The 26,333-nt window shown below is 43.9% G+C and overlaps 1 protein-coding gene across 2 annotated transcripts in view; it reads right to left on the bottom strand.

Moving 5' to 3' along the window:
- The window catches only part of ANO2 (anoctamin 2), a 401,884-nt gene that overhangs the window by 40,227 nt on the left and 335,324 nt on the right, over positions 1-26,333 (bottom strand). For both annotated transcript variants that reach the window (XM_077468552.1, XM_077468553.1), the window contains 2 exons: positions 5,887-6,039; positions 4,972-5,024 (listed from right to left, as the gene is read on the bottom strand). In XM_077468552.1, coding sequence (XP_077324678.1) covers positions 4,972-5,024; positions 5,887-6,039 — 206 coding nt within the window. The remainder of the gene's footprint in view (positions 1-4,971; positions 5,025-5,886; positions 6,040-26,333) is intronic.

Below are 26,333 nucleotides of genomic sequence, written 5' to 3'. Positions count from 1 at the left end.
CTCATGAGACTTGTAGTTTCACAACAGCTGGAGGGCTGCCAGTTTGAGACCCCTGCTCTAGAGGGATTGTGGTTGCCCATTTCAAAACTCATCAAGCCTTTAACTGCTATTGGGAACCATCATAAAGTGTAGAAGAATAGAAGTACTGAAAAGGATGAATCAATATAGGTGCAACTAATCATCTCTTATTATAAGGTGATAGCCAACATATTTCAGAGGTAAAAGAATCTCCCTTCTCCAGGACTTGAATGCAGAAGAGTGGTTTTCAGTGTAAAGTACAGCTGCTGCTCTAAATGCCTAATGTTGCGTACAGACGATCGGACATTCCAACAACAAAATCCTGGATTTATTTCCAACGCATGTTGGCTTAAGCTTGTGTTGCATGCACATGGTCCCACAAATGTTGTCGGAAATGCCGAACGTCAAGAGCGAGGTGACGTACAACAAATACGACAAGCCAAGAAAAATTAAGTTCAATAGCCAGTGCGGCTCTTCTGCTTAATTCCGAGCATGCGTGGAATTTTGTGCTTTGGAATTGTGTACACACGATTGGAATTTACGATAACAGATTTTGTTGTCAGAAAATTTGAGAACCAGCTCTCAAATTTTGTTTGTCGGAAATACCAACAAAAAATGTCCGATGGAGCCTACACACGGTCGGAATTTCCAACAACAAGCTTACATCGAACATTTATTGTCGGAAATTCCGACCGTGTGTACGTGACATAAGTGTCACTGTTACCGAAGTCTACTTAGAGAAATGACAAGGCTACAATCCTGTATACAGCACCTGTGTTTAAAGCAGAGTAGAGGGAAGTAGAGGGATTCTGTTGCCCCTGAAGCATATTGGCTATAATCTCATAATATGACGATCACTTGCACCTGATTGGTTTATCCTTTTTATATATTCTTCAAGTCTTCACCTTTGGTTTCTCAATGGGTGGGCTTAGAGATGTAACAATTCTGGACATTGTGAAGCCATGTTTTTGTTTTGTTTTTTAAGAAAAAAATTTAATTTTGTAAAAAAAAATTAGTGTGAAGTCGTTTTACAAATTATAAGTCATTTTGTTACGCTGAAAACATGAAATGCAGTGTATATAAATGTATAATGAATTAAATACTTATTTTGAATGAAATACTCATTTTAATTATTATTTTATGAAGTACAGTTATACACAAAACATTAGCAGACATTGACTGTCTGTATCTCATTCACTATCTTCTATGATTTTGAAAGGTGTACCACTTCCTATGCTGAGGTTAGAGGTTAGCAGGTGTTATTGTAATTCTTCACTAACTGATGATGGAAGCAGACCTGCCAGCTAATCTCTCACATATCTACATTCTGCAAGTTCCATGTTTAATTAGCTTCAATCATGCCCTACCTGCATTTAACAAACCACAGAACCTGTGTGTTTCAGAAATAGATGTCAGTAATTGCAGGGATTAATTGGTGACCATGGTCGTTGTACTGATTTTAGCAGCTATGAATATACAACATCCCCTAACTTTACTGATGTATGCAGATGTGGCTGAACGTTAATGATTAACTTTAATGGTTCTGACAGTTTTAAATGGGGCCTTGAACCATAGTCACAGTATACATAAAAAGTGAATACACTCAATATAGAAAAGAAAAGTCTACTATAAAGCAATGAAGCAAAAAATAATATGTGTTTCCAAGGAATTAAACGCCCAAGTCCAAACAGTGACAAAAAGGAAGAATCCGCTTCCAAAAGTGATGAATGGCTAGAGTTCAAATCAAATGGCTGAAATACATGTGAAGACTTCAAAACGATTTTCAAATGAAAAATATGAAATACTCATACCAGATTTGGTGGACGCACCTATCTTACGGCAGTGAGTCAAACAGACTATGAATGCTTAGTTCCTATCGCTCTAGTGTGGTGTGGATGGAGAAGCCAGACAAGACCAAACGGTAGATAACTGGACTCCGAACCATACGAGCATACAGCAACGATGGGCCAACAGGGGACTCAATCCAGAAGATAGCCGCGGGGGTGCATGTTCTCAATAGAAGCCATATACAGGAAAAATATAAAAATGGCTTCAGATGGTGCAGGTCAATCAATAAGCTTTATTTATTGTAATCACAAAAGTAGTGTAAAAGCAATGTGGAAGGCATAGGATAAGCAGGCCCAACACGTTTCAACACCATAGGTCATCAACTGGGGCATATCTCTTGCCTCCCCACATTGCTACCATATTTATAGACTAGTACTTAATGATGTATAGTACCAGCACTGCCCCTATCATGGCGGGACCAGAAGTGAGGCCAACAGCTTGCCTTTCAAGCCTCAATATCAATCTCAATGGCTGGAGAGGAGTGCATCACCACCTAAATTCTAAACCTCATCCTGATTCGATAATATAAAAATGTAACCAATCAAAATCTACCACACATAAACGGCTGATAGCCAAGCTGCGTCACACCAACCAGTGTGATTGGTTGGTGTGACGCAGCTCAGCTATCAACTGTTTATGCGTGGTACATTTTCATTGGTTATTATCAATTCAGGATGAGGTTTAAAGTGCAGGTGGTGATGCACTCCTCTCCAGCCATTGAGATTGATATTGAGGCTTGGAGAGCAAGCTATTGGCCTCACTTCCAGTCCCGCCATGATAGGGGCGGTGCTGGTACTATACATCATTAAGTACTAGTCTATAAATATGGTAGCAATGTGGGGAGGCAAGAGATATGCCCCAATTGATAACCTATGGCGTTGAAACGCATCGGACATGCTTATCCCATGCCTTCCACATTGCTTTTATACTACTTTTGTGATCACATTTTGTATTCTCTCTACATCTGTTCCTTTGATGTATGATCTTAAATAAATCTTATTGATTGACCTGCACCATCTGGAACCATTTTTATATTTTTCCTGTATATGGCTCTTATTGAGAACATTCCCCCCCCCACGGCTATCTTCTGGATTGACTCCCCTGTTGGCGCATTGTTGCTGTCCAGTCGTATGGTTTGGAGTATAGGTATCTACCGTTTGGTCTCGTCTGGCTTCTCCATCCACACCACACTAAAGCGCTAGGAAATAAGCGGTCAGAGCCCACTTGATTTACTGCCGTATGGTAGGTGCGTCCACCACATCTGGTAAGAGTACTTAATCTTTTCCATTTGAAAATCATTTTGAAGTCTTCACATGTATTTCAGCCATTTGATTTGAACTCCAGCCATTCATCACTTTTGGAAGTGGACTCTTCCTTTTTGTCACTGTTTGAACTTGGGCGTTTAATTCCTTGGAAACGCACATTATTTTTTGCTTCATTGCTTTATAGTGGGCTTTTCTATATTGAGTGTATTCACTTTTTATGTATACTGTGACTACGGTTCAAGGTTCTTAATGTGTTTTATGTTTTTAGCACTTTTGTACATATCACTCTTCTATTCACATTTGCGATTTTCCCTACTGTGCACTTCACAGTGCCCAGATGCATTAACTTTAGTAATTCTACTATTTTAGTGCTACACTAATTTTTATACATTTATCTGCACTTTGTTTGAGTGTTAGCAGCTTTACTCATTTCTTTTTGGTTAGCGCAGTTTTTTCCTGCATTTTTATACACCAATTCCTTTATAAAATGAACAAATTAATAATAATTAATACAATGTACATATTATTTAATTATATAATTATTACAATTTGTAGTTCACCCTACTTCGTTTTTTTAATTTGTGGTTAAATTGACCAAATTCACAGCTCGAGTCCTGCATTCACTTATGAATAAAATCTACCATTGTATCATTCATTGATAAAATCAATTTTATGTGTGAATAAAAAAAACTATTTTATTTCTTTCCCCTAGCTAACTTATTTTGCATACAAATGTTTAAATTTGTGTCAAGGGGGCACACTTATGCCCCGTACACACGATTGGATTTTCCGAAAACAAATGTTAGATGTGAGCTTGTTGGTGGAAAGTCCGACCGTGTGTAGGCTCCATCGAACATTTGTTGTCGGACTTTCCACCAACAAATGTTGGCTAGCAGGTTCTCACATTTTCCACCAACAAAACTTTGTTGTCGAAATTTCCAATTGTGTGTACACAAGTCTATCTCACAAAAGTATACTTGGAATCAAGCAGAAGGAGCCACACTGGCTATTGATCTTCCTTTTTCTCGGCTCGTCATACATCTTGTACGTCACTGCGTTCTCGTGTTCGTAATTGTTGGCCAACATTTGTGTGACCGTGTGTATGCAAGACAAGTTTAAGCCAACAACCTTTGAACGATAATCGCGGTTTTGTTGGCGTAAAGTCCGATCGTGTGTACGGGGCATTAGGTTTCCTTGTCTTGGGTACTAGAGGATCTTCTCCCACTGACTCTGCAGACACTAAAAGGTGTGACTGCATCCCATCTAATAACTATACTGATAGTAGGGAGCGTAACTGCATCCTATCTAATAACTGTACTGATATTAGGGGGTGTGACTGCATCTCATCCAATAAGGGTTCTGGCACTAAGGCCTGATTCACATATATGCATTTTTAGTGCTTTTTGCATTTTGCAGATTTGCACTACAGTCCATTTAACATGGTTTACTATGGAACACGTTCTGTAGTGCAAATCTGCAAAATGCAAAAAGCACTAAAAATGCATAGGTGTGAATCAGGCCTAAGAGGTGTAAATGCATCTCATCTAATAAGGGGGTGTTGACACTAGGTGGTATGACAGCATCTCATCCAATAAGTGGGCTGACACTAGTAAGTTTACCTGTGTTCCATACAATAACCAGACTTGTGCTGAGAGGGGTGACTGTAAATTATTCACTGTACTGTTTCCAAGGAGTGATTACACAGCATGCAATAATTGTAATAATTTGTGGAAAGTTTGTTATAAAACAGCTGCCTACTGTATCTAACCTAAAATCTATGTCTTGATATTTACAGGAGCTTTCTTTGAAAAGTCCAAAGTGGTTATCACAGGATACTCACATTTATGATGACTGCAAATTTTCCAATTCCACTTAAAATATTGTACCAAATACCTGCAATAGAAGTGAAAATATATACACTTAGGTTTTATGTACTCAGAACCTAACCTGACCTAGAAATGTCTGCATAGAAAATGTGGTAACCCATATCAGTTGGATTTGACCTTTCAGTCATTTGACTATAGTAACCTAGAAGTGAAAATATATACATTTAGGTTTTATGTACTCAGAACCTAACCTGACCTAGAAATTTGTGCATACAAAATGTGGTAACCCATATCAGTTGGATTTGACCTTTCAGTCATTTGACTATAGTAACCTTATATTTGTTCACTCTTTATGGATTAGAGCACAATGCACAGTCATTGTACTGTTTTTTCTATATGTGCCCACACTGTGCCCACTATTGTTTGGCAAAAAGTCTTCTTGATTTCTATTGGTTCTTAGAAATACCAATACAAAGCTAGAGGGTATGGCCAACAGAATCAGTTTGGACATGTGTTTATTAACATTTGATACTTGCAAACAGGACAGATACCAATGTGGTACCCAAAACCTATACCACAAAACGATTATCTCTGGGTACCCGTTCCATTCCAAGTCACTTTAAATAGTGATAAATATTGCAAATTACTTATGTCCTGTTATTCATTTTTACTGAGACAGAAAATTAAAAACAAATCTCAAATGTTTTAGTTGTCATTAGAACAATAGTAGAGGGGAGATGTTGGATTTCGCCTTACTTCGACCTCTTCCTTTCTTACTTTGCCAAATAACTTCAGTACTGACACAGTAATTAATAAAAAAAATTTAAAACTGACTATGCTTCCAACTTTTGTCCACTCAATCCAGAATTAGAAACAAAAACTGTCTGAAGTTTCACTTGAACAATAGTGTTTGTAATATCACGACATACCTATATCTTTAGCGCGAACAGCATCTGGTCTTCTTAACTCTGCTACAAACTTTTTTGCATCGAGCCGCACTTCTATAATGTTATTGAGCAGAGCAAAGAGGGGAGCCAGAGGAAACGATGCCACAAACAGAGTCACAAAGCCAAATTGGATTACTAGACAAAAGGCAGAAGGGAAGAAGAACAATTAAGGATCGATTCCAGGCAGAAAAAAATACACCATCCAGTTCTGTATTAATTAAAAAACACCATTGAATGTTTTTTTTTAAGTGCAGTTAGGGCCAGCACTTGATTATTTTTTGACAACCAGCCTCAGTTAATCCTTGTTCAACAGGACTGGAGAGGAAGGGCCAGTTCTAGGCCAATCAGGCCCAGCTGCAGTGTACATGTACTTATGCTCACAGTAGAAGTAGGCAGTGAGAGGAGCAATGAATTCATCACTGTGCTGCTGATCGCTCACTGTCTAATCAGAAGCTGAGCGTAAGAATTTGACCAAGATATTTTGATGCTGTAATGTAAATCAAGGACCGAGATGTGCTGTCTGGCAGGGGTGCTCTGATAACAAATCTGATTACATGGAATTACAATTATTTTTACAAGTAAAACATTTCTACAGTCAGTGGAGTATGGTGTGAACATGTATTTGGATTTAAAGTTTCAGAATGTTTACAATTGGTTTTAGAATTAATCTCCTTACTATTTGCTTTTATTTGATCTCTTTGCACATTCACTATCCAATCAGAACGCAAAGGTAAAAATTTGTCCAAGGTATACTGCTGCTATAAAGAAGGTTGAGGCCAGGATGTGCTGTCTGCCAGGGGTGTTTGGATAACAAACCTGATTACACAGAATGACAGTTATTTTAACATGTAAACAATTCCTATATTAAATAGTATATCATGTAAAATAAATACTTTATAAATACTTTAATTTATATTTTTAGGATGTTTACAATTGGTTTTACAATTCACCTCTTTAACATCTGCTCATATTTGATCCGTTTCCACAGTATTTAATAAACAGCCATAAAAAACCAAAAGGCCATACAAATAAATAAATAGCCATAAATCAGAGGACAGCCAATGAAAATGATTCCTAATAATTTCCTCATTTCTACTGTTTTCTTTTTAGATATGTACTGGTCTTATTTCTCAAAGATGTCCACTAGTCCACTAAAATAAGCAGCATTAATACAAAAAAAGACTATTGTAATTGTTTTGTTTTGTTTTTCTAAACAACAGGAATCGAGCAAGTTGATGGGTGGACTCATCTGACATATAGAGATCCAGGGCATTAACTTCACAATTTCTGTATATAGCAAGCAAGCAAAACTTGAAAGTCATGTCAACAGACCACACTATAAGTAGTATTCCATTTCAGTGAAAAATCCTGATGTTGTCCCCCATATTGTATACTTTTTAGGCAGGATTTTGGCAGAGTTTTAAACATACTTGAGAGGTGAAACCGCATACACACGTAGCCGTCTGTCCGACGTACTTAGTCTGGCGGACTTCCCGCCAGACTGTCCGTCGGACTTTCCGAACGGGCTACTTGCCCACACACGGCACTTTTTCAGCGGACTAATACGGCGTACTAAGTCCGCCGTACTATCCGCCCTACTTTTGAAATGAACGGACTCGCCCACACACGCGGAGGAAAGTCCGCTCATTTCGCGCGCGTCTCCAGGTAGGCCGGGCCCTCGAAGGATACGTCGCTGGCCCCCGCCGCCTGGTATGGACTTAAAGGGGAACCCCAACACCGAAAAAAATCGGCGTGGGGGTCCCCCAAGTCCACAACAGACCCTTGTCCGAGCACGCTACCCGGCCGGCCAGGAAAGGAGGGGCGAGCGAGCGCCCCCCTCTCCTGAGCCATACCAGGCCACGTGCCCTCAACATGGGGGGTGCCTTGGGGAAGGGGGGGCCGTGCGTCCCCCCACCCCAAAGCACCTTGTCCCCATGTTGATGAGGACAAGGGCCTCTTCCCGACAACCCTGGCTGTTGGTTGTCGGGGTCTGCGGGCGGGGGGCTTATCGGAATCCGGGAGCCCCCTTTAATAAGGGGGCCCCCGGATACCGGCCCCCCACCCTATGTGAATGAGTATGGGGTACAATGTACCCGTACCCATTCACCTGTAAAATAAAGTACAAAAAAAAAACACAACACACAAGATAAAATATTTTAATGCACAGCTCCGGGGGTCTTCAGGGGTCTTCTTGCCGGACTCCTCCGCTATCTTCTTGTAGCTCTTTTACTAGCCGAGGAGCCCGGCATTCTTCTTCGTTGCCGCGGCCTCTTCTTCTGACTTCGGGGGTCTTGTCCCCCTCTTCGGTTCTTCTGCCGGGCCACCGCACCTTCTTATAGCTCTTTTACAGGTGGTGGCCCGGTCTTCTGTCGCCACCGCTGCCGCCGCCTTCCGTTCTTCTTCTTCTCCTTCTTCTCCTGGAGATGTTGACTCGACGTTCTCTCCGGCCGCAATGCCAGGGACGTGCTGCGCTGCGACTTATATAGGGACAAGGGGCGGTGTCACATGGGTTGATGTCACATGGGTTGGTGTCACATGGTGACCCCGCCCCCTTACGATGTCACAGTCCCGGAGGATGCTGGGACTGTCGCCATGTGACACCAACCCATGTGACATCAACCCATGTGACACCGCCCCTTGTCCCTATATAAGTCGCAGTGCAGCGCGTCCCTGGCATTGCGGCTGGAGAGAACGTCGAGTCAACATCTCCAGGAGAAGAAGGAGAAGAAGAAGAAGAAGAAGAAGAAGAACGGAAGGCGGTGGCGGCGGCGACAGAAGACCGGGCCACCGCCTGTAAAAGAGCTATAAGAAGGCGCGGTGGCCCGGCAGAAGAACCGAAGAGGGGGACAAGACCCCCGAAGTCGGAAGAAGAGGCCGCGGCGACGAAGAAGAATGCCGGGCTCCTCCGCTAGTAAAAGAGCTACAAGAAGATAGCGGAGGAGTCCGACGAGAAGACCCCCGGAGCTGTGCAATAAATTATTTTATCTTGTGTGTTGTGTTTTTTTTTGTACTTTATTTTACAGGTGAATGGGTAGGGGTACATTGTACCCCATACTCATTCACATAGGGTGGGGGGCCGGTATCCGGGGGCCCCCTTATTAAAGGGGGCTCCCGGATTCCGATAAGCCCCCCGCCCGCAGACCCCGACAACCAACGGCCAGGGTTGTCGGGAAGAGGCCCTTGCCCTCATCAACATGGGGACAAGGTGCTTTGGGGTGGGGGGGCCACGCGGCCCCCCCTTCCCCAAGGCACCCCCCATGTTGAGGGCACGCGGCCTGGTATGGCTCAGGAGGGGGGGCGCTCGCTCACCCCCCCTTTCCTGGCCGGCCGGGTAGCGTGCTCGGACAAGGGTCTGATGTGGACCTGGGGGGACCCCCACGCCAATTTTTTTGGGCGTTGGGGTTCCCCTTTAAGTCCATACCAGGCGGCAGGGCCAGCGACGTATCCTTCACAGGCCCGCCTACTTGGAGACCCGCTCCAAATGAGCGGACTTTTCTCCGGGCGGGAAAAGTCCGTTCATTTCAAAAGTACGGCGGACTGGCATACACACGGCCGGATTGTCCGCCGAAATGCGAGTCCGGCGGGAAGATTGGAGTGTAAAACTACATTCTAAGTCTGCCGTTCTTTTGGGTCAAAAAAGTATGCCGGAGGCTACACACGGGGGGATTGTCCGGCGGACTTGAGTTTGCCGGACTTTTCCACCCGCTTGTTTGATCGTGTGTACGCGGCATAACATACAAAACACAGCAAAATGTTAAAAGAATAGTGGAGAACAATTGTAGCCTAATGGTCAGGTGTCAATACCAGGTTTCACCTGCAGGTGGCAATACCAGGTTTCACTTGCAGGTGACAGATGAAATTTGATTTTACAGTCAGGGTGATGTGTGAGGAGGAGGAGAGGCCAGGAGCTAACATGGACTTTTGGCCTATAGAGTCTAATAGAAAGGGGATTTTGGAATGTGCTGCCCTACGTTTGTATTGCTGTGCCTTATTTCCCTGGGAATACCAGGGGAGTTTTCCTTTTCTCAGGTAGAAGTCAGAGCTACTTTGTAGGTGCGAGCTTAGGTCAGATCTGAGTTTGCGGAGTTCAGCATAGATGGCTTCTGAGGGATCTAGTTTGTTGCACGTTTCTAGGGAACTTATTTTATCTAGGAATGTGTTAAGGGTTGCATTGTGTTTTTTTTCCCTCCTGGGCTCCCAGTTCCCAGTTCACTTCCTGAAGACGCTAAGCATGGTGAAACGTATGTCGAAGAGGAGGGTCCGTCACTTCCGGGTCCCGTTTGTTACCTCAGACAAGCTTTAGCATCCAGAGCAAGACATGAACAGGACGCCACCGATGAAAAACAAGCCATATCTGCACACACTGCTTTACCTTGTGTCAAGCCAGGCACTTTAATATGTGAGTGCAATCTATTTTTTTACTGCCTTTAAAACATTCAAATAAATATACTACACCATGAGACTTTTTATCCATGTCTCTTGTGGAGTCATTTTTCCTACCATAGCAAAATATCGAGGGGCCATTGGAGTGGAGTGGTGCTGACAGTGGAATCAATTGGTATTCCAAATGCGCATTTTGACCATCCTGTAAAAAGGGGTCAAACACCTGTTGGGTTGCCATCTTCCCATTGAACACTCGTGGTGGAAGAACTGGAAGATTCAATTCAGGGCTATTTTGTTTTGGTGTCGGGACTACTATCACATACAGACTATACACTTGCTTTTTTCAGCCTTATATAGATCTGTGTACTTTTTGGATTTTTTTATGGCTTTTATGTTACCCATGTGATTCACTTTGCAATGTTTAATCAATTCATTCATTTGTTGTCACACACATGAACACAAAGGCACCTAAACTTTTATTGTATTCACTTATACCATTTGTGATTTCATCACTTCAAAAGGGGGCAGCTATTATTTGTTACCATTCCCACACACAGGGCGCCAAGTCTAGTTTATTCATTCACTTGTTGTTGAAGCAAGCTAACAGTATTAGGAACCTGCCGGAGGGATCTTGTTCTATATGTGATACAGTGAGGGGTACGGTAGAGCCTATCGCAATCATCAGCCCTCTTATTTTTTTGTTAGTTTGTGAGTGGAGGATATGTGGAAACAGTTTGTGTGTGCAGTGCAGTGGGTTGACAGAGGAAAAGTACGTTTCCTGAATACATAGTATATCAGTGTGTTGGGCAATCGCTTCCCTGGGATCTTTTAAATCAGGCATGTGCAAAGTCTGGCCCGCGGACCGATTGCAGCCCGCGTTCTGGTTTTGAACGGCTCTCTGGTTATTTGGACATATATATTTTTTGTGGCCCCCAACGATCTCCGAGTGCCAGGGCCACAAAAGATATATGCTGTCTGCCTTGGAGGGGAAAGGAAGGAGGCGAGACGAGCGCTGCGCATACAGGAGAATTTCTTGTTTACGTGGCAGCCTCTGTAATAGGAAGTCCCATCTCCTCTGCTGCCATTGGACGACTGTTCTGTCCATCATAAGAGGCCGGACTTTCTTTTAAAGTGGCCGCCAAGAAAACAGTAGTATTTCTGTAATCTTTTGGCACTCGTCCTGCACCCCCGTCCCCTCCAAGGCTGCAGATGGATGGGCATCAATCAGACTGCACTGATGACAATGGTGAGTCTGCATTCATTGAAATGGGGTGCTGCATTCATGGCAATGGTGGGTGTTGCATTCCTGACAATGGTGGGTGCTGCATTCTTGGCAATGGTGGGTGCTGCATTCTTGGCAATGGTGGTTGCTGCATTATTGGCAAAGGTGGGTGCTGCATTCCTAGCAATGGTGGGTGGCTGCATTCCTGGTAATGGTGGGTGCTGCATTCCTGACAATGGTGGGGGCTGCATTCCTGGCAATGGTGGGTGCTGCATTCCTGGCAATGGTGGGTGCTGCATTCCTGGCAATGGGGGTGCTGCATTCCTGGCAATGGTGGGTGCTGCATTCCTGGCAATGGGGATGCTGCATTCATGGCAATGGGGGAGCTGAACTCATGGCAATTGGGGAGCTGCACTGATGGAAATAGGGGTGCTGCACTGATGGCAAAGGTGGGACTGCATTCATGGCAATGGTGGGGTTGCATTCATGGCAATCGGGGGGGGGGGGGGGGGGCTGCATTTATGGCACTTGTGAGGCTGCAGATGGGCACTGACCCTGATTTTGCTTCACAGTTCTTTATTTAAAATTTAAGCTTTTTCCTGAAACTTCCCTCTTAAGGTGAAGGTGCAGGTTATACGCCGATAAATATGGTATATCTTGTTGGGCAGTGTATTAGTGCTCGAACTAACACACTTAGACCGAATTTTAATGGTTCAAAGAATGTCAGGTAAAATGGTCGGCCCTCATGCATGTTCACTTCATCAAATCTGGCCCTCTTTGAAAAAAGTTTGGACACCCCTGATTTAAATTCAAGCCCTTGACATTTAGGGAAGTGATTTTGAGTGTCATGAGGATAGTCCTAATTAATTACAGACGATGTATCATATAAATCTCGGACAAAGTTACAATATTTACACGTAGGCGAAATGTAAGAAAAGTAAAAACATTAAAAAAGCAACAAAAAAAACTTCTGCAAAGTAATCACGTACGTTGTAGAGTCAACCAACGTGGAAGCAGCTCTTCCATGAGATTATGCATATGATATCCAGCTGGGCTTAGAGCTGACCATGATAGGTTATCCCTGGGCTGTAGCAGACCTGTGAACTAGGGTTTATCCTTTGTGACCCATGTAGTAGAGATCTTAGAAGATGTCTTTCGTGGGAGTCCGTGGTGGTGGGTTAGGGATAATGCCCCAGTTATGCAGCTGTTTAATCCCATCCTTAGGTGTTGAGATAGAGACTTGCTGCCGTTGGTAGTTGTCAAGTAGCTCAGTAGGAAACTCCCACTTGTATGTAATCTTATGCTCCATAAGAATCAAAGTCACTGGTGCAAATGCTTTGGGAGCATGTGAAGTAGCTGCAGAGATGTTGTTATAGAGTGTAATTTTGGAGAACGGCTCAGTTAGAGTGAGCATGGATCTTGCAACTCTCATGATGTGCTCTTTAAAGTGGAAGAAATGGATTTGGGACAGAATATCTCTGGGCAAGGATTCAGGCAAATGTTGTGGCTTATGAATCCTGTGGGCCCTATCTATGAGTAGGTCTCATGATGTAAGCATCGGTATAATTGGTACAGATAGGAGACTATCTCCGCAGGTATTATTGCCTCTGGTACTTCCCTGATTTTAATGTTGTTTCACCTGGAGCGGTCCTCCAGGTCAGCTATTTTTAGGTACAGTTCATGGATGGCCTTAGTATGTTCATCCTGAATGTCCACTATAGTGTTATGAGCTGCAGTGGCAATTGATAGATGCTGCTCAGTGTGGTCTGTACGCTCCTCTAAATAATCAACTCTGTCATGTAAGTGGTTGATGGAGATTCTGAATTCTCTTTACATATCAGCTTGCAGTGAGAGTAGCATTGCTTTTAGAGAATGTTCTGAAGTAGGATTGTCTGTGGTTGCAAATGCTTCCAAAGATGGGGTGAGAATAGCAGCATCTGTGGGACTACAGAGCTCAGCGCCAAGCTGTCTCTTTACAGGGGAAGGCTTTGTGGGAGAGTAAGCTGGAGAGTTTGCAGACCTCTTACCTCTGTCTGTAGTGGAGGCAGCTGGGTGGGATTGCAGCTCATCATCTGCTTCCATGTCTGAGACAGGGTCTGCGTCATGTGCAGACACAGGTGACAGCGATGGGGTGGCTCTGTCCTGGCCAGCGCTTTCTTGGGCCAGCGTCTGAGAAGGCCACAGCTTCTGAGTAGAAGGAGAGGAGCTCAGATGGGCCACTGGGTGCTGCTGTGAAGCTCTGTGAAGGAGCAGAGCTCCGTGTTTAGGCGGCCATACTTGTCTGTGGCCAGTAACATGGACTTTTGAAGTACAAAAGCACTGAGAATAACTTTCCTCAAAAATAAAAGTTTATATTTAAACCCCATAATCTACTTTCAACGTTTTTTTTTTTTTTTTACAAGCTTTGTTTTCCTACATTAACAGCACTAATAGCATATAGTATTTATACATGTTAAGGCAAGCACATTGTAGACTGACAGTTACTATATAGAAACAATTTTACAACTGATATGGAACCTGAAAAGAAAAACAACTTGGCATCACCTCCCGAAAGAGCCTTAGTAAATCATTTTGGCACGAACGACACAAATGTGAGATCAAATGTAATGTGGCACCAATAGAATTGTACTGGCAGACACAAAGGAATTTTCTGCATAAGGCAGCGCACTTGTGAACATTATGCGAACCACTTATCTTAACCTCGCTGGGTTAACAAAAGTGTTTTTCCTAATCTGGCCTCTATCACTTTGCACACAGGAAAATCGAGGCGTCCCATGTGATTATTTCATGAGCTTATTAAGGCTATGTTTTAGAGCTAAGGATGTTGGCATCTATTCATCATGCCAAGGGCACCACTTGACAAGTCGACATTTGGCCAGCTGTCAACAGAACAAAAAAGGATTTTCAGAATGAGTCCTATAGACTTTTATATGCTGAAACTGCCAATGTTGAGTTATGGTTTTACAATTTCAAATATTTCACATGTCAACGAGGAATAATTGTTTCTTTAGAATCGTGACTGTAACATTTATGCCATAAAATGAAATAAGTCATCCAGTATCAAACCTTAAAGTAGAACGAAAGGAAACCCTTTTTTTTTCCATTCTTGATAGAGTAAGGAAGTGTTATAACCCCTTTCGTGTTTTTTGGTCCCATTGGGGAGATTTCCCTTCACTTCCTGTCCTACAGCCATGTCAGGAAGTGAGTGGAAATCCCTGCAAAGTGAGAAAATCCCGAGTTATCACCAGGGTCACCAGACCTAGTGTCCTCATTGGAATAATTCCCTTTTTTACTGTCCTGGGGACATCTCAAAATGTTGCATTTTCTCCTACTTTCATTTTCAATAACAATGGTAAATATGACATATAGAGAGTGTGACCCTCCCTAATGGGATCACAGACAACTATAAAAAGACTTACAGATATTCTAATCCCTCTTTACTAAAAAAACTTTGCCTTTAGTTATACTTTAAAGTACACTTGATCTAAAAAAAAAGTGCACGTTTGCTCTCTTATAAGGAACATCTACCAGAAGTTTTAATTGTGCCTAAGCAATACCCTGAAAAATATATATTTTTTTTGTTTTGGTTCCCTTCATGAAAATTATCAGTGCAATTCCTGTGCCTACAGTGTCTTGCAAAAGTATTCACCCCCTTGGCTTTTTACCTATTTTGTTACATTACAGCCTTTAGTTCAATGTTTTTTTTTTTTATCTGAATTATATGCGATGGATCAGAACACAATAGTCTAAGTTGGTGAAGTAAAATTAGAAAAATATATACATAAAACTATTTTTCAGAAATAAAAAAATGAAAATTGGCACGTGCGTATGTATTCACCACCTTTGTTATGAAGCCCTTAAAAAGCTCCGGTGCAACCAATTACCTTCAGAAGTCACATAATTAGTGAAATGATGTCCACCTGTGTGAAATCTAAGTGTCACATGATCTGTCATTACATTTAAACACCTGTTAGAAAGGCCCCAGAGGCTGCAACACCTAAGTAAGAGGCATCACTAACTAGACATGTGCAGAGTAAAATATTTCGTTTCGGAATTTTGTTTTCGTCCGAAAACTTAATTTATTTAGTTACTCCCGAAATTCGTTTTTATTTATTTCGTTTTTCGTTCAAAAATTGCATTCATCCAAAAATCCACATGAATTACGGTCGAATCTGTCTTTGAAGGGTTATGGTGTCTGTCGAATGTATAAAGAAGATTCGACGGAGCTAGTATATAGCATACTTTAGAACCCTATTAAAGTCTATGGGACTCCAACGTTCAAAATCTAAAGTGCTAATTTTAAAGGCTAATTTGCAAGTTACTGTCCTAAAAAGTGTTGGGGACCCTGGTCCTGCCCCAGGGGACATGTATCAATGCAAAATTTTTTTTTTAAAACTGCCGTTTTTTCGGGAGCAGTTATTTTAATAATGATTAAAGTGAAACAATAAAAGTGTAATATTCCTTTAAATTTCGTAGGGGGGGGGGGTTGTCTATAGTATGCCTGTGAAGGGGCTCATGTTTCTGGTGCTTAGAACTGTCCCTGCACAAAGTGTCATTTATGCAGGAAAAAAAGTCCTTTAAAATCACTCGCAGCTATTATGAATTGTCGGCTCCGTAATACAGAGAGTGTGAAATAAAAAGGTTATGGCGCTAAACCCTATCAGTGATGAGATGAGTTAATTTATCAAAACCTAGTGTTTATTTTTTATATATAAAAAGAAAAAGAAAAAAGAAGAAAAAACTGTTGGTGATACCGTGCAAAGATATCCTAAAGCGATTTTATCCAAAGAAAATTGTGTGTGATTAATGTGGAGTCAACATTCATGTTCCATTATAATTAAAATCAAAAATAGGTGTTAAATTATCCTATACGTATCAACCTATTAAAAACATGTAAACATTCATTTAAATGTGCAAAATAGTGGAAATAATGTTAGTATTTGACAATATATTAATTTAAAACGGATTGTGCAAACATGTGCAAAAAATGTGCAAAAAAGCAACTAAAGGTCAGAACAACCAAGGATCAGAAATGATTCAGCCAAAAAATCGCATGAAGACGCAAAATGTGCAAATAGACAATAACTAAGGATCAAAACAACCAGGGGTCTGAAATATTTTCAACCAATAATCGCATGAAGACGCATCTGTGTCCAATATGAGTCCAAAATTAATATTAGGCTTGATAATACTGCCTCTTCAGATTATTGTTGTAATTGTTACAAAAAGTCAATAGGGAGTATTTGATTCACTCGTGCAAATAGTGCGGGCTTTTATATATGTATTCCTATACATATATTTATTTACTGTATTCTTATTGTCATTTTTGTTTTCTTACTCAATATTCCCCAGATAGAAATAATTATAAACGTCCGGTTAAATAGGAAAAGATTAAGGAATGTCATCTAATATTGAGTATGGTTTATGGGTAGGCTGCAGTGCTCCAAGGCTAATTATATCTGTCTTCCCTAAGGGCGCTAGGGGGAGTAATTGTATTCATCCCCAGCAGAGTAAGGGCATCCCACACCCAAAATGGCGCTGTTAATTTAGCGCAGGCGTAGTGGAGCACTGCACCCTATTTAAGCAATAAGGTGCACCAATATGGCCGCTCCAGAGGACGTCGTAGTGACGAAACGCGTAGGGCGTGGCCACGTTGTGTGCACTCGTTTGAGACGAACGGCGGAGTTTTCTATACGCATATGCTTTTAATGTAAAATGTGAGTAGATTTTAATATTAATAAACGAACGATTTGGTTAAGAACGTATTACACTATGGATATGTCTTTCCTTATATAATTAACGTTGGATACCATACGGACGGAATAACGAAGCTTCACCCAGTGCACCAGCAGCAGCCAGAGAGCGACACAGTGGCTTACATTGTGAAGGTCCATCCAGCCCCACAGGGGCATTAACTCTGGTGAGAGCATTTACACACTATAACACTGAGTGGCGCACCGGGGATGAAGTTTTCTAATTGAAAGCCCGCACTATTTGCACAAGTGAATCAAATACTCCCTATTGACTTTTTGTAACAATTACAACAATAATCTGAAGAGGCAGTATTATCAAGCCTAATATTAATTTTGGACTCATATTGGACACAGATGCGTCTTCATGCGATTATTGGTTGAAAATATTTCAGACCCCTGGTTGTTTTGATCCTTAGTTATTGTCTATTTGCACATTTTGCGTCTTCATGCGATTTTTTGGCTGAATCATTTCTGATCCTTGGTTGTTCTGACCTTTAGTTGCTTTTTTGCACATTTTTTGCACATGTTTGCACAATCCGTTTTAAATTAATATATTGTCAAATACTAACATTATTTCCACTATTTTGCACATTTAAATGAATGTTTACATGTTTTTAATAGGTTGATACGTATAGGATAATTTAACACCTATTTTTGATTTTAATTATAATGGAACATGAATGTTGACTCCACATTAATCACACACAATTTTCTTTGGATAAAATCGCTTTAGGATATCTTTGCACGGTATCACCAACAGTTTTTTCTTCTTTTTTCTTTTTCTTTTTATATATAAAAAATAAACACTAGGTTTTGATAAATTAACTCATCTCATCACTGATAGGGTTTAGCGCCATAACCTTTTTATTTCACACTTTTTATTTCCCTCTCTTCCCCAATAAGGAAGTGAGGGCTTCAGGCACAGGCAGCTCTAACCCAGTATATTTCCTTTTCTCTCTCCATTTTTTAATCTTAATTTTATTTCACATATTTCTATCACATTGGAGATCTGATTTTTCCATAGCGCGACTTTATTTATTCATTTACCGTAATACAGAGAACACTCATTGAAAGTCATTGATAAAAAAAAATAAATAAAAAAAAAAAAGCGTGGGGTCCCCCAAATTCAATTACCAGGCCCTTCAGGTCTGGTATGGATATTAAGGGGAACCCTGCCTCAAATTTAAGAAAAAATTTGACGTGGGGTTCCCCCTAAATATCCATAACCAGACCCTTCAGGTCTGGTATGGATATTAAGGGGAACCCCGCGTCAAATAAAAAAAAAAATTGACGTGGGGTTCCCCCTAAAAATCCATACCAGACCCTTTATCCGAGCACGCAACCTGGCAGGCCGCAGGAAAAGAGGGGGGGACGAGAGAGCGGCCCCCCCTCCCTCCTGAACCGTACCAGGCCACATGCCCTCAACATTGGGAGGATGCTTTGGGGGTCTGTGACCCCTCAAAGCACCTTGTCCCCATGTTGATGAGGACAAGAGCCTCATCCCCACAACCGTGGCCGGTGGTTGTGGAGGTCTGCGGGCGGGGGGCTTATCAGAATCTGGAAGCCCCCTTTAACAAGGGGACCCCCAGATCCCGCCCCCCCCTGTTTGAAATGGTAAGGGGGTACAAAAGTACCCCTACCATTTCACAAAGAAAGTGTAAAAAATGGTTAAATAAAACAAACACACTTTTGAAAAATTCCTTTATTAAAAATAAAAAAATAAAAAAAAGATTCCAGCGGCGGTAATCCACTCTTGCTATCCAGCGACGGACGGTCATCTCCAGCGATGGCTCATCTCATCCAGCGCAGTCCATCCATCCTTCTTCTGTCTCCGTGGAGGAGACACTGCAAGGATTCCGGCGGCCTGACGTTTCTTATATACGGAGGGCGGGGCCACCCGTCACCTGACCCCGCCCCCCTCTGACGCAAGGGGAAAGCCGCCGGAATGCCTGCAGTGTCTCCTCCACGGAGACAGAAGAAGGATGTATTCGCTGCGCTGGATGAGATGAGACATTGCTGGAGAGATGATCGTCCGTCGCTGGATGGCAAGAGTGGATTACCGCCGCTGGAATCTTTTTTTTATTTTTTTATTTTTAATAAAGGAATTTTTCAAAAAGTGTGTTTGTTTTATTTAACCATTTTTTACACTTTCTTTGTGAAATGGTAGGGGTACTTTTGTACCCCTTTACCATTTCAAACAGGGGGGGGGCGGGATCTGGGGGTCCCCTTGTTAAAGGGGGCTTCCAGATTCTGATAAGCCCCCCGCCCGCAGACCTCCACAACCATCGGCCACGGTTGTGGGGATGAGGCCCTTGTCCTCATCAACATGGGGACAAGGTGCTTTGAGGGGTCACAGTGCCCCAAAGCATCCTCCCAATTTTGAGGGCATGTGGCCTGGTACGGTTCAGGAGGGAGGGGGGGCGCTCTCTCGTCCCCCCTCTTTTCCTGCGGCCTGCCAGGTTGCGTGCTCGGATAAAGGGTCTGGTATGGATTTTTAGGGGGAACCCCACGTCAATTTTTTTTTTATTTGACGCGTGTTCCCCTTAATATCCATACCAGACCTGAAGGGTCTGGTTATGGATATTTAGGGGGAACCCCATGTCAAATTTGTTCTTAAATTTGAGGCAGGGTTCCCCTTAATATCCATACCAGACCTGAAGGGCCTGGTAATTGAATTTGGGGGACCCCCACGCTTTTTTATTTATTTATTTATTTATTTTTTTATCAATGACTTTCAATGAGTGTTCTCTGTATTACGGAGCCGACAATTCATAATAGCTGCGAGTGATTTTAAAGGACTTTTTTTCCTGCATAAATGACACTTTGTGCAGGGACAGTTCTAAGCACCAGAAACATGAGCCCCTTCACAGGCATACTATAGACAACCCCTCAGCTACGAAATTTAAAGGAATATTACACTTTTATTGTTTCACTTTAATCATTATTAAAATCACTGCTCCCGAAAAAACGGCCGTTTTTAAAACTTTTTTTTGCATTGATACATGTCCCCTGGGGCAGGACCCAGATCCCCAAACACTTTTTAGGACAGTAACTTGCAGAATCTTTTCTCTCTGTCAAATCTTTTTTCTCTGTCGAATATTTTCTCTATATAATCTTGGACTAATAGAGGTAAGGTTAGGCACATTCGACCACAGGTTCTATAGACAGATTGTTATTGTCAGAGTCACGTCTAATCTCCTATTCTATATCGAACTGTTGTAACAATGAAAACGAAAATAAAGCATTTATTTATGTCGGATCTTTCGTTTTTCGGATTTTGTGCTTTCGTTATCGTTTGTCAAAACGAAAACGAAAATAGCTGAAATTTGGACGAAAATGCATTCGGACGAAAACGAATGCACATGTCTACCACTAACCAAACACTGCCATGAAGACCAAGGGACTCTCCAAACAAGTAAGGGACAATGTTGTTGAGAAGTACAAGTGAGGGTTAGGTTATAAAAAATATCCAAATATTTGATGATCCCTAGGAGCACTATCAACTCTATCATAACCAAATGGAAAGAACATGGCACAGCAGCAAACTTGCCAAGAGATGGCTGCACACCAAAACTCACGGACCGGGCAAGGAGGGCATTAATCAGAGAGGTAGCACAGAGACCTAAGGTAACCCTGGAGGAGCTGCAGAGTTCCACAGCAGAGACTGGAGTATCTGTACATAGGCATGTTTTGAGTTTACGAAAAGGCATGTGGGAGACTACCAAAATGTATGGAGGAAGGTGCTCTAGTCTGATGAGACTAAAATTTTACTTTTTGCCCATCAAAGAAAATGCTATGTCTGGCGCAAACCCACCAAATCACATCACCCAAAGAACACCATCCCCACAGTGAAACATGGTGGTGACAGCATCATGCTGTGGGGATGTTTTTCAGCAGTCGGGACTGGGAAACTGGTCAGAGTTGAGGGAAAGATGGCTGGTGCTAAATACAGGGATATTCTTGCGCAAAACCTGTAACACTCGGTGTGTGATTTGAGGCTAGGACGGAGGTTCACCTTCCAACAGGACAATGACCCCAAACATACTGCTAAAGCAACAATTGAGTGGTTTAAGGGGAAACATGTAAATGTGTTGGAATGGCCTAGTCAAAGCCCAGACCTCAATCCAATAAAAAAATAGGTGGTCAGTTTTAAAGATTGCTATTCACAAGCGCAAACCATCCAAAAATCCCAGTGGTAAGATGTGGCAAGCTCATAGAGACTTATACAAAGCAACTTGAAGCTGTGAAAGCCGCAAAAGGTGGCTTTAGGGGGGTGCATAGTTATGCACATTGACTTTTTCTGTTATTTCATCCTGTTTGCTTCACAATAAAGAAATGAAAACACATCTTCAAAGTTGTGGGCATGTTCTGTAAATTAAATGATGCTAATCCTCAAACAATCCATGTTAATTCCAGGTTGTGAGGCAACAAAACATGAAAAATGTCAAGGGGGGGTGAATATTTTGCAAGGCACTGTAGGCACTCCTGCACTTCAAGTCTGAACCTTCATTCACATATATGCGAATTGAATGCATTTGAACCACATCTGATAGGCATAGCATACATGCGGGCCGGTTGCGTTGCAAATTAAAAAGGGTCCTATGCATTTTCACACATTCAAACCATTTGTCCATTTTTTATCCATCCATTGACGGATGAAAAACGGACATCAATGCATCTCTATGGAAAAACTGTTCCACCAGACTGATGGAAAATAGGACCACCATTTGTCTAAATTTTGCGGGCAGAATCGGATTGGATAGCGGCGGATGTCAGCGGACACAGGCGCCTCTGTAAAAACGGATTCTGCTTGCACAGCAGGGGATGACAGGTCCTGTCTACTCCGCTGTGCACAGTGAACATGGACACAGCCCCACCTGTCCATTTCATCTGATCCACCAGACTGATGTAGAATAGGACCACCATCCATCTGGATTTTGCGGGATCGTATTGTATAGCAGTGGATTCCTCTGACATCCGCCGCTCCATAGGAGAGACTGGAGGGTACGATCAGGTCCACCTGATAGGTTTTTCAGGCAGACATGATCAGACAGCCCATGTGAAAGGGCGCTAAATGCAATGCGCACTAACACACAATACTACGCATGTTAACACCCCTTCAGTATTGTACCACACTGCAGCGCTAAAATGTGAAAAGGCCCTTAGGGTGATCTTAGTAGACTAAGGCCGCGTACACACGCGGGGACTGTTCGCTGAAACTTTGTTCGTCAAACAGTTGCCGCAACAGTCCGCTCAAAATTTGCATGAGCGGACTTGCCCACACACGAGCGGACTGTTTCAGCGAACTGTTTGCCAAACAGTTCGCTCAACTTTTGAAATGAACGGACTCGCCCACGTAAGGCGGAGGCAAGTCCGCCCATTTCGAGCGCGTGTACAGATAGGCGGGGCCCGCGAAGGAGACGTCGCGGGCACCGCCGCCTGGAATGGACTTAAATGGACACCCAACGCCGAAAAAAATCGGCGTGGGGGTTCCCCCAAAGTCCACAACAGACCCTTGTCCGAGCACGCTACCCAGCCGGCCAGGAAAGGGGGGGCGAGCGAGCGCGCCCCCCCCCTGAGCCGTACCAGGCCGCGTGCCCTCAACATGGGGGGTGCCTTGGGGAAGGGGGGGCCGCGCGGCCCCCCACCCCAAAGCACCTTGTCCCCATGTTGATGAGGACAAGGGCCTCTTCCCGACAACCCTGGCCGTTGGTTGTCGGGGTCTGCGGGCGGGGGGCTTATCGGAATCCGGGAGCCCCCTTTAAGAAGGGGGCCCCCGGATACCGGCCCCCCACCCTATGTGAATGAGTATGGGGTACAATGTACCCCTACCCATTCACCTGTAAAATAAAAGTACCCAAAAAAAAAACACAACACACGAGAAAAAATATTTTATTGCACAGCTCCGGGGGTCTTCCCTCTTCGGGGGTCTTCTCGCCGGACTCCTCCGCTATCTTCGTGTAGCTCTTTTGCTAGCGGAGGAGTCCGGCTTTCTTCCTCCCCGCCGCCGGCCTCTTCTCCCGACTTCGGGGGTCTTGTCCCCCTCTTCGGTTCTTCTGCAGGGCCACCGCGCCTTCTTGTAGCTCTTTTGCAGGCGGTGGCCCGGTCTTCTGTCGCCGCCGCCTTCCGTTCTTCTGCCGGGCCACCGAGCCTTCTTATAGCTCTTTTGCAGGCGGTGGCCCGGTCTTCTGTCGCCGCTGTCGCCGTCGCCGCCTTCCGTTCTTCTTCTTCTTCTTCTTCTTCTTCTCCAGGAGATGTTGACACGACGCTCTCTCCGGCCGGAATGCCAGAGCCGCCCTGCGCTGCCACTTATATAGTGACAATGGGGCGGTGTCACATGGTATATGTCACATGGGTTGGTCACATGGGTTGATGTCACATGGTGACCCCGCCCCTTACGATGTCATAGTCCCCATGTGACATCAACCCATGTGACCAACCCATGTGACATATACCATGTGACACCGCCCCATTGTCACTATATAAGTGGCAGCGCAGGGCGGCTCTGGCATTCCGGCCGGAGAGAGCGTCGTGTCAACATCTCCTGGAGAAGAAGAAGAAGAACAAGAAGAAGAAGAAGAAGAACGGAAGGCGGCGACGGCGACAGCGGCGACAGAAGACCGGGCCACCGCCTGCAAAAGAGCTATAAGAAGGCGCGGTGGCCCGGCAGAAGAACGGAAGGCGGCGGCGACAGAAGACCGGGCCACCGCCTGCAAAAGAGCTACAAGAAGGCGCGGTGGCCCGGCAGAAGAACCGAAGAGGGGGACAAGACCCCCGAAGTCGGGAGAAGAGGCCGGCGGCGGGGAGGAAGAAAGCCGGACTCCTCCGCTAGCAAAAGAGCTACACGAAGATAGCGGAGGAGTCCGGCGAGAAGACCCCCGAAGACGGAAGACCCCCGGAGCTGTGCAATAAAATATTTTATCTCGTGTGTTGTGTTTTTTTTTTTGGGTACTTTTATTTTACAGGTGAATGGGTAGGGGTACATTGTACCCCATACTCATTCACATAGGGTGGGGGGCCGGTATCCGGGGGCCCCCTTCTTAAAGGGGGCTCCCGGATTCCGATAAGCCCCCCGCCCGCAGACCCCGACAACCAACGGCCAGGGTTGTCGGGAAGAGGCCCTTGTCCTCATCAACATGGGGACAAGGTGCTTTGGGGTGGGGGGGCCGCGCGGCCCCCCCTTCCCCAAGGCACCCCCCATGTTGAGGGCACGCGGCCTGGTACGGCTCAGGAGGGGGGGCGGCCGGGTAGCGTGCTCGGACAAGGGTCTGTTGTGGACTTTGGGGGGACCCCACGCCGATTTTTTTCGGCGTTGGGGTTCCCCTTTAAGTCCATTCCAGGCGGCGGAGCCCGCGACGTCTCCGTCGCGGGCCCCGCCTACCTTCACACGCGCTCGAAATGAGCAGACTTTCCTCCGAGCGGGAACAGTTTGCTCATTTCGAAAGTAGCCTACACACGGGCGGACTGTTCGCTCAAACAAAGTTTCAGCGGACAGTTTTTCGGAATTTCCGAAAGACTTTGTCCGTCAAACTGTCCGCTGAAACTGTCCGCTGAAAGCCCACACACGGGCGGACTGTCCGCTGAAACACTGTTCAGCGGACAAAGTTGGGCGAACAGTCCGCCCGTGTGTACGCGGCCTTAGGCACCTACAAATCATCCATGACACCTGACAAAATTTGAAAAACGGATTGGAGCCAAAAAAAATACAATAATAAGATGATCAAAAAGGGAAAAAGACAAATAAATGAATATCATGAAAAATATTTTTTCTAAAAAAGCACAGAAACTAAATGTCATGAAGGTGTACGTGTGCTTTACACTTCTGTTTGAACTTACTGCCATCTCCAAGCATGCTGGTAAATACACAAGTAAGGCTAGCCCCATATCAGTCCCAGGCCTCAGGGGAATTATTGGTAAAACAAACTCCTATGAGTCATGTTACACGTTCAAGTGGCGTGACTCATTCTAGAGGCACCCCTGCAATCTGGCTCTGGACACTGCCTCCGCCCTTCAATGTATGTCATGAAGAAGGCCAGGAATGTAAACGCAAGGTGCCTAAAGCAAGGGTGCTTTTTACAGTTCTCATTATAGAAGGTGTTGATTGTAAGGACTACTTGCTTATCCCCATTGCCATGTGAACTGAATCTACTAAAACCAGAATGCTGAGCTAACTTTAATGTTTAAGCAGAACTCTGGCCAAACAGATAAATACACAGTTAAAATACATACATGAGTATCTGTGTGGCCGGCCAAAAAAGCTGCAGTTCTTTTCAGAGAGTACTGTAATTTTCACACCCTACCTCACTGCATAGCTAGGTGTTTGACCTTACTTTTCCCTGTTACAGATAAGCCTTAGAGCTTGGTCACCTCCCCATCGAAACCTGCTGAATGAAGAAGCAGCAACATCAAAAGAATAAAGTCTTCTTGCACACAAGCTACAAGTGTGAGCTCACCTGGAATGCAATACAGCCCTAAGTACGTTTCCCTCTCTTATAAGCGTTTAAAGATCTATGTCAATTCTCCCGCCTGTACCCCGCTAACTCAACATTCCAGCAACACAGAGTCACTACCAAGGCTTTCTTTCAGCGGGAACGTAAGGAATTGCAGTTCAGGCACCTCTAGCATTGAATGTATGTAATGGCAAGGGGTGATGGAGCATGCTGTTGGGTCTAATAATGATGGTTGCTGGGGGATCTATTGTGGCTGCAGGGGATCTATTTTTGTGGGGGGGGGGGTCTATTGTCTCTAGGGAGGTCTATTGTTGCTGGTGGGGGGATATATTGTTGCTTGTGAACTCTTATGCTGCTGGGGGGGGTCAATTGTTGCTGGGAGAGATCTACTGTTAAGGGTGAGGTCTATTGTTGCTGGCTGCTTGGTGGTCTATTGATACTGGCTGTGGGGGAGATATGTTGTTTCTGCTGGGGGGATATAATGTTGCTGGGGTGTATCTTTTGTTGCAGGTGGTATTTTGTTGTGGGGGGTCTATTGTTGGGTGGGGAATCTATTGTTGCTGGGGGGTCTACTGTTGCTGGGGTATATTGTTAGGTGGGGAATATTGTTGTTGGGGGATC

This window comes from Lithobates pipiens, unplaced genomic scaffold (genome assembly GCF_037356315.1).
Source record: "Lithobates pipiens isolate NorthernLeopardFrog02 unplaced genomic scaffold, aLitPip1_a1.2 Scaffold_8, whole genome shotgun sequence".
Lineage (NCBI taxonomy): Eukaryota > Metazoa > Chordata > Amphibia > Anura > Ranidae > Lithobates > Lithobates pipiens.
This window is presented reverse-complemented; position numbering and strand designations above follow the sequence as displayed.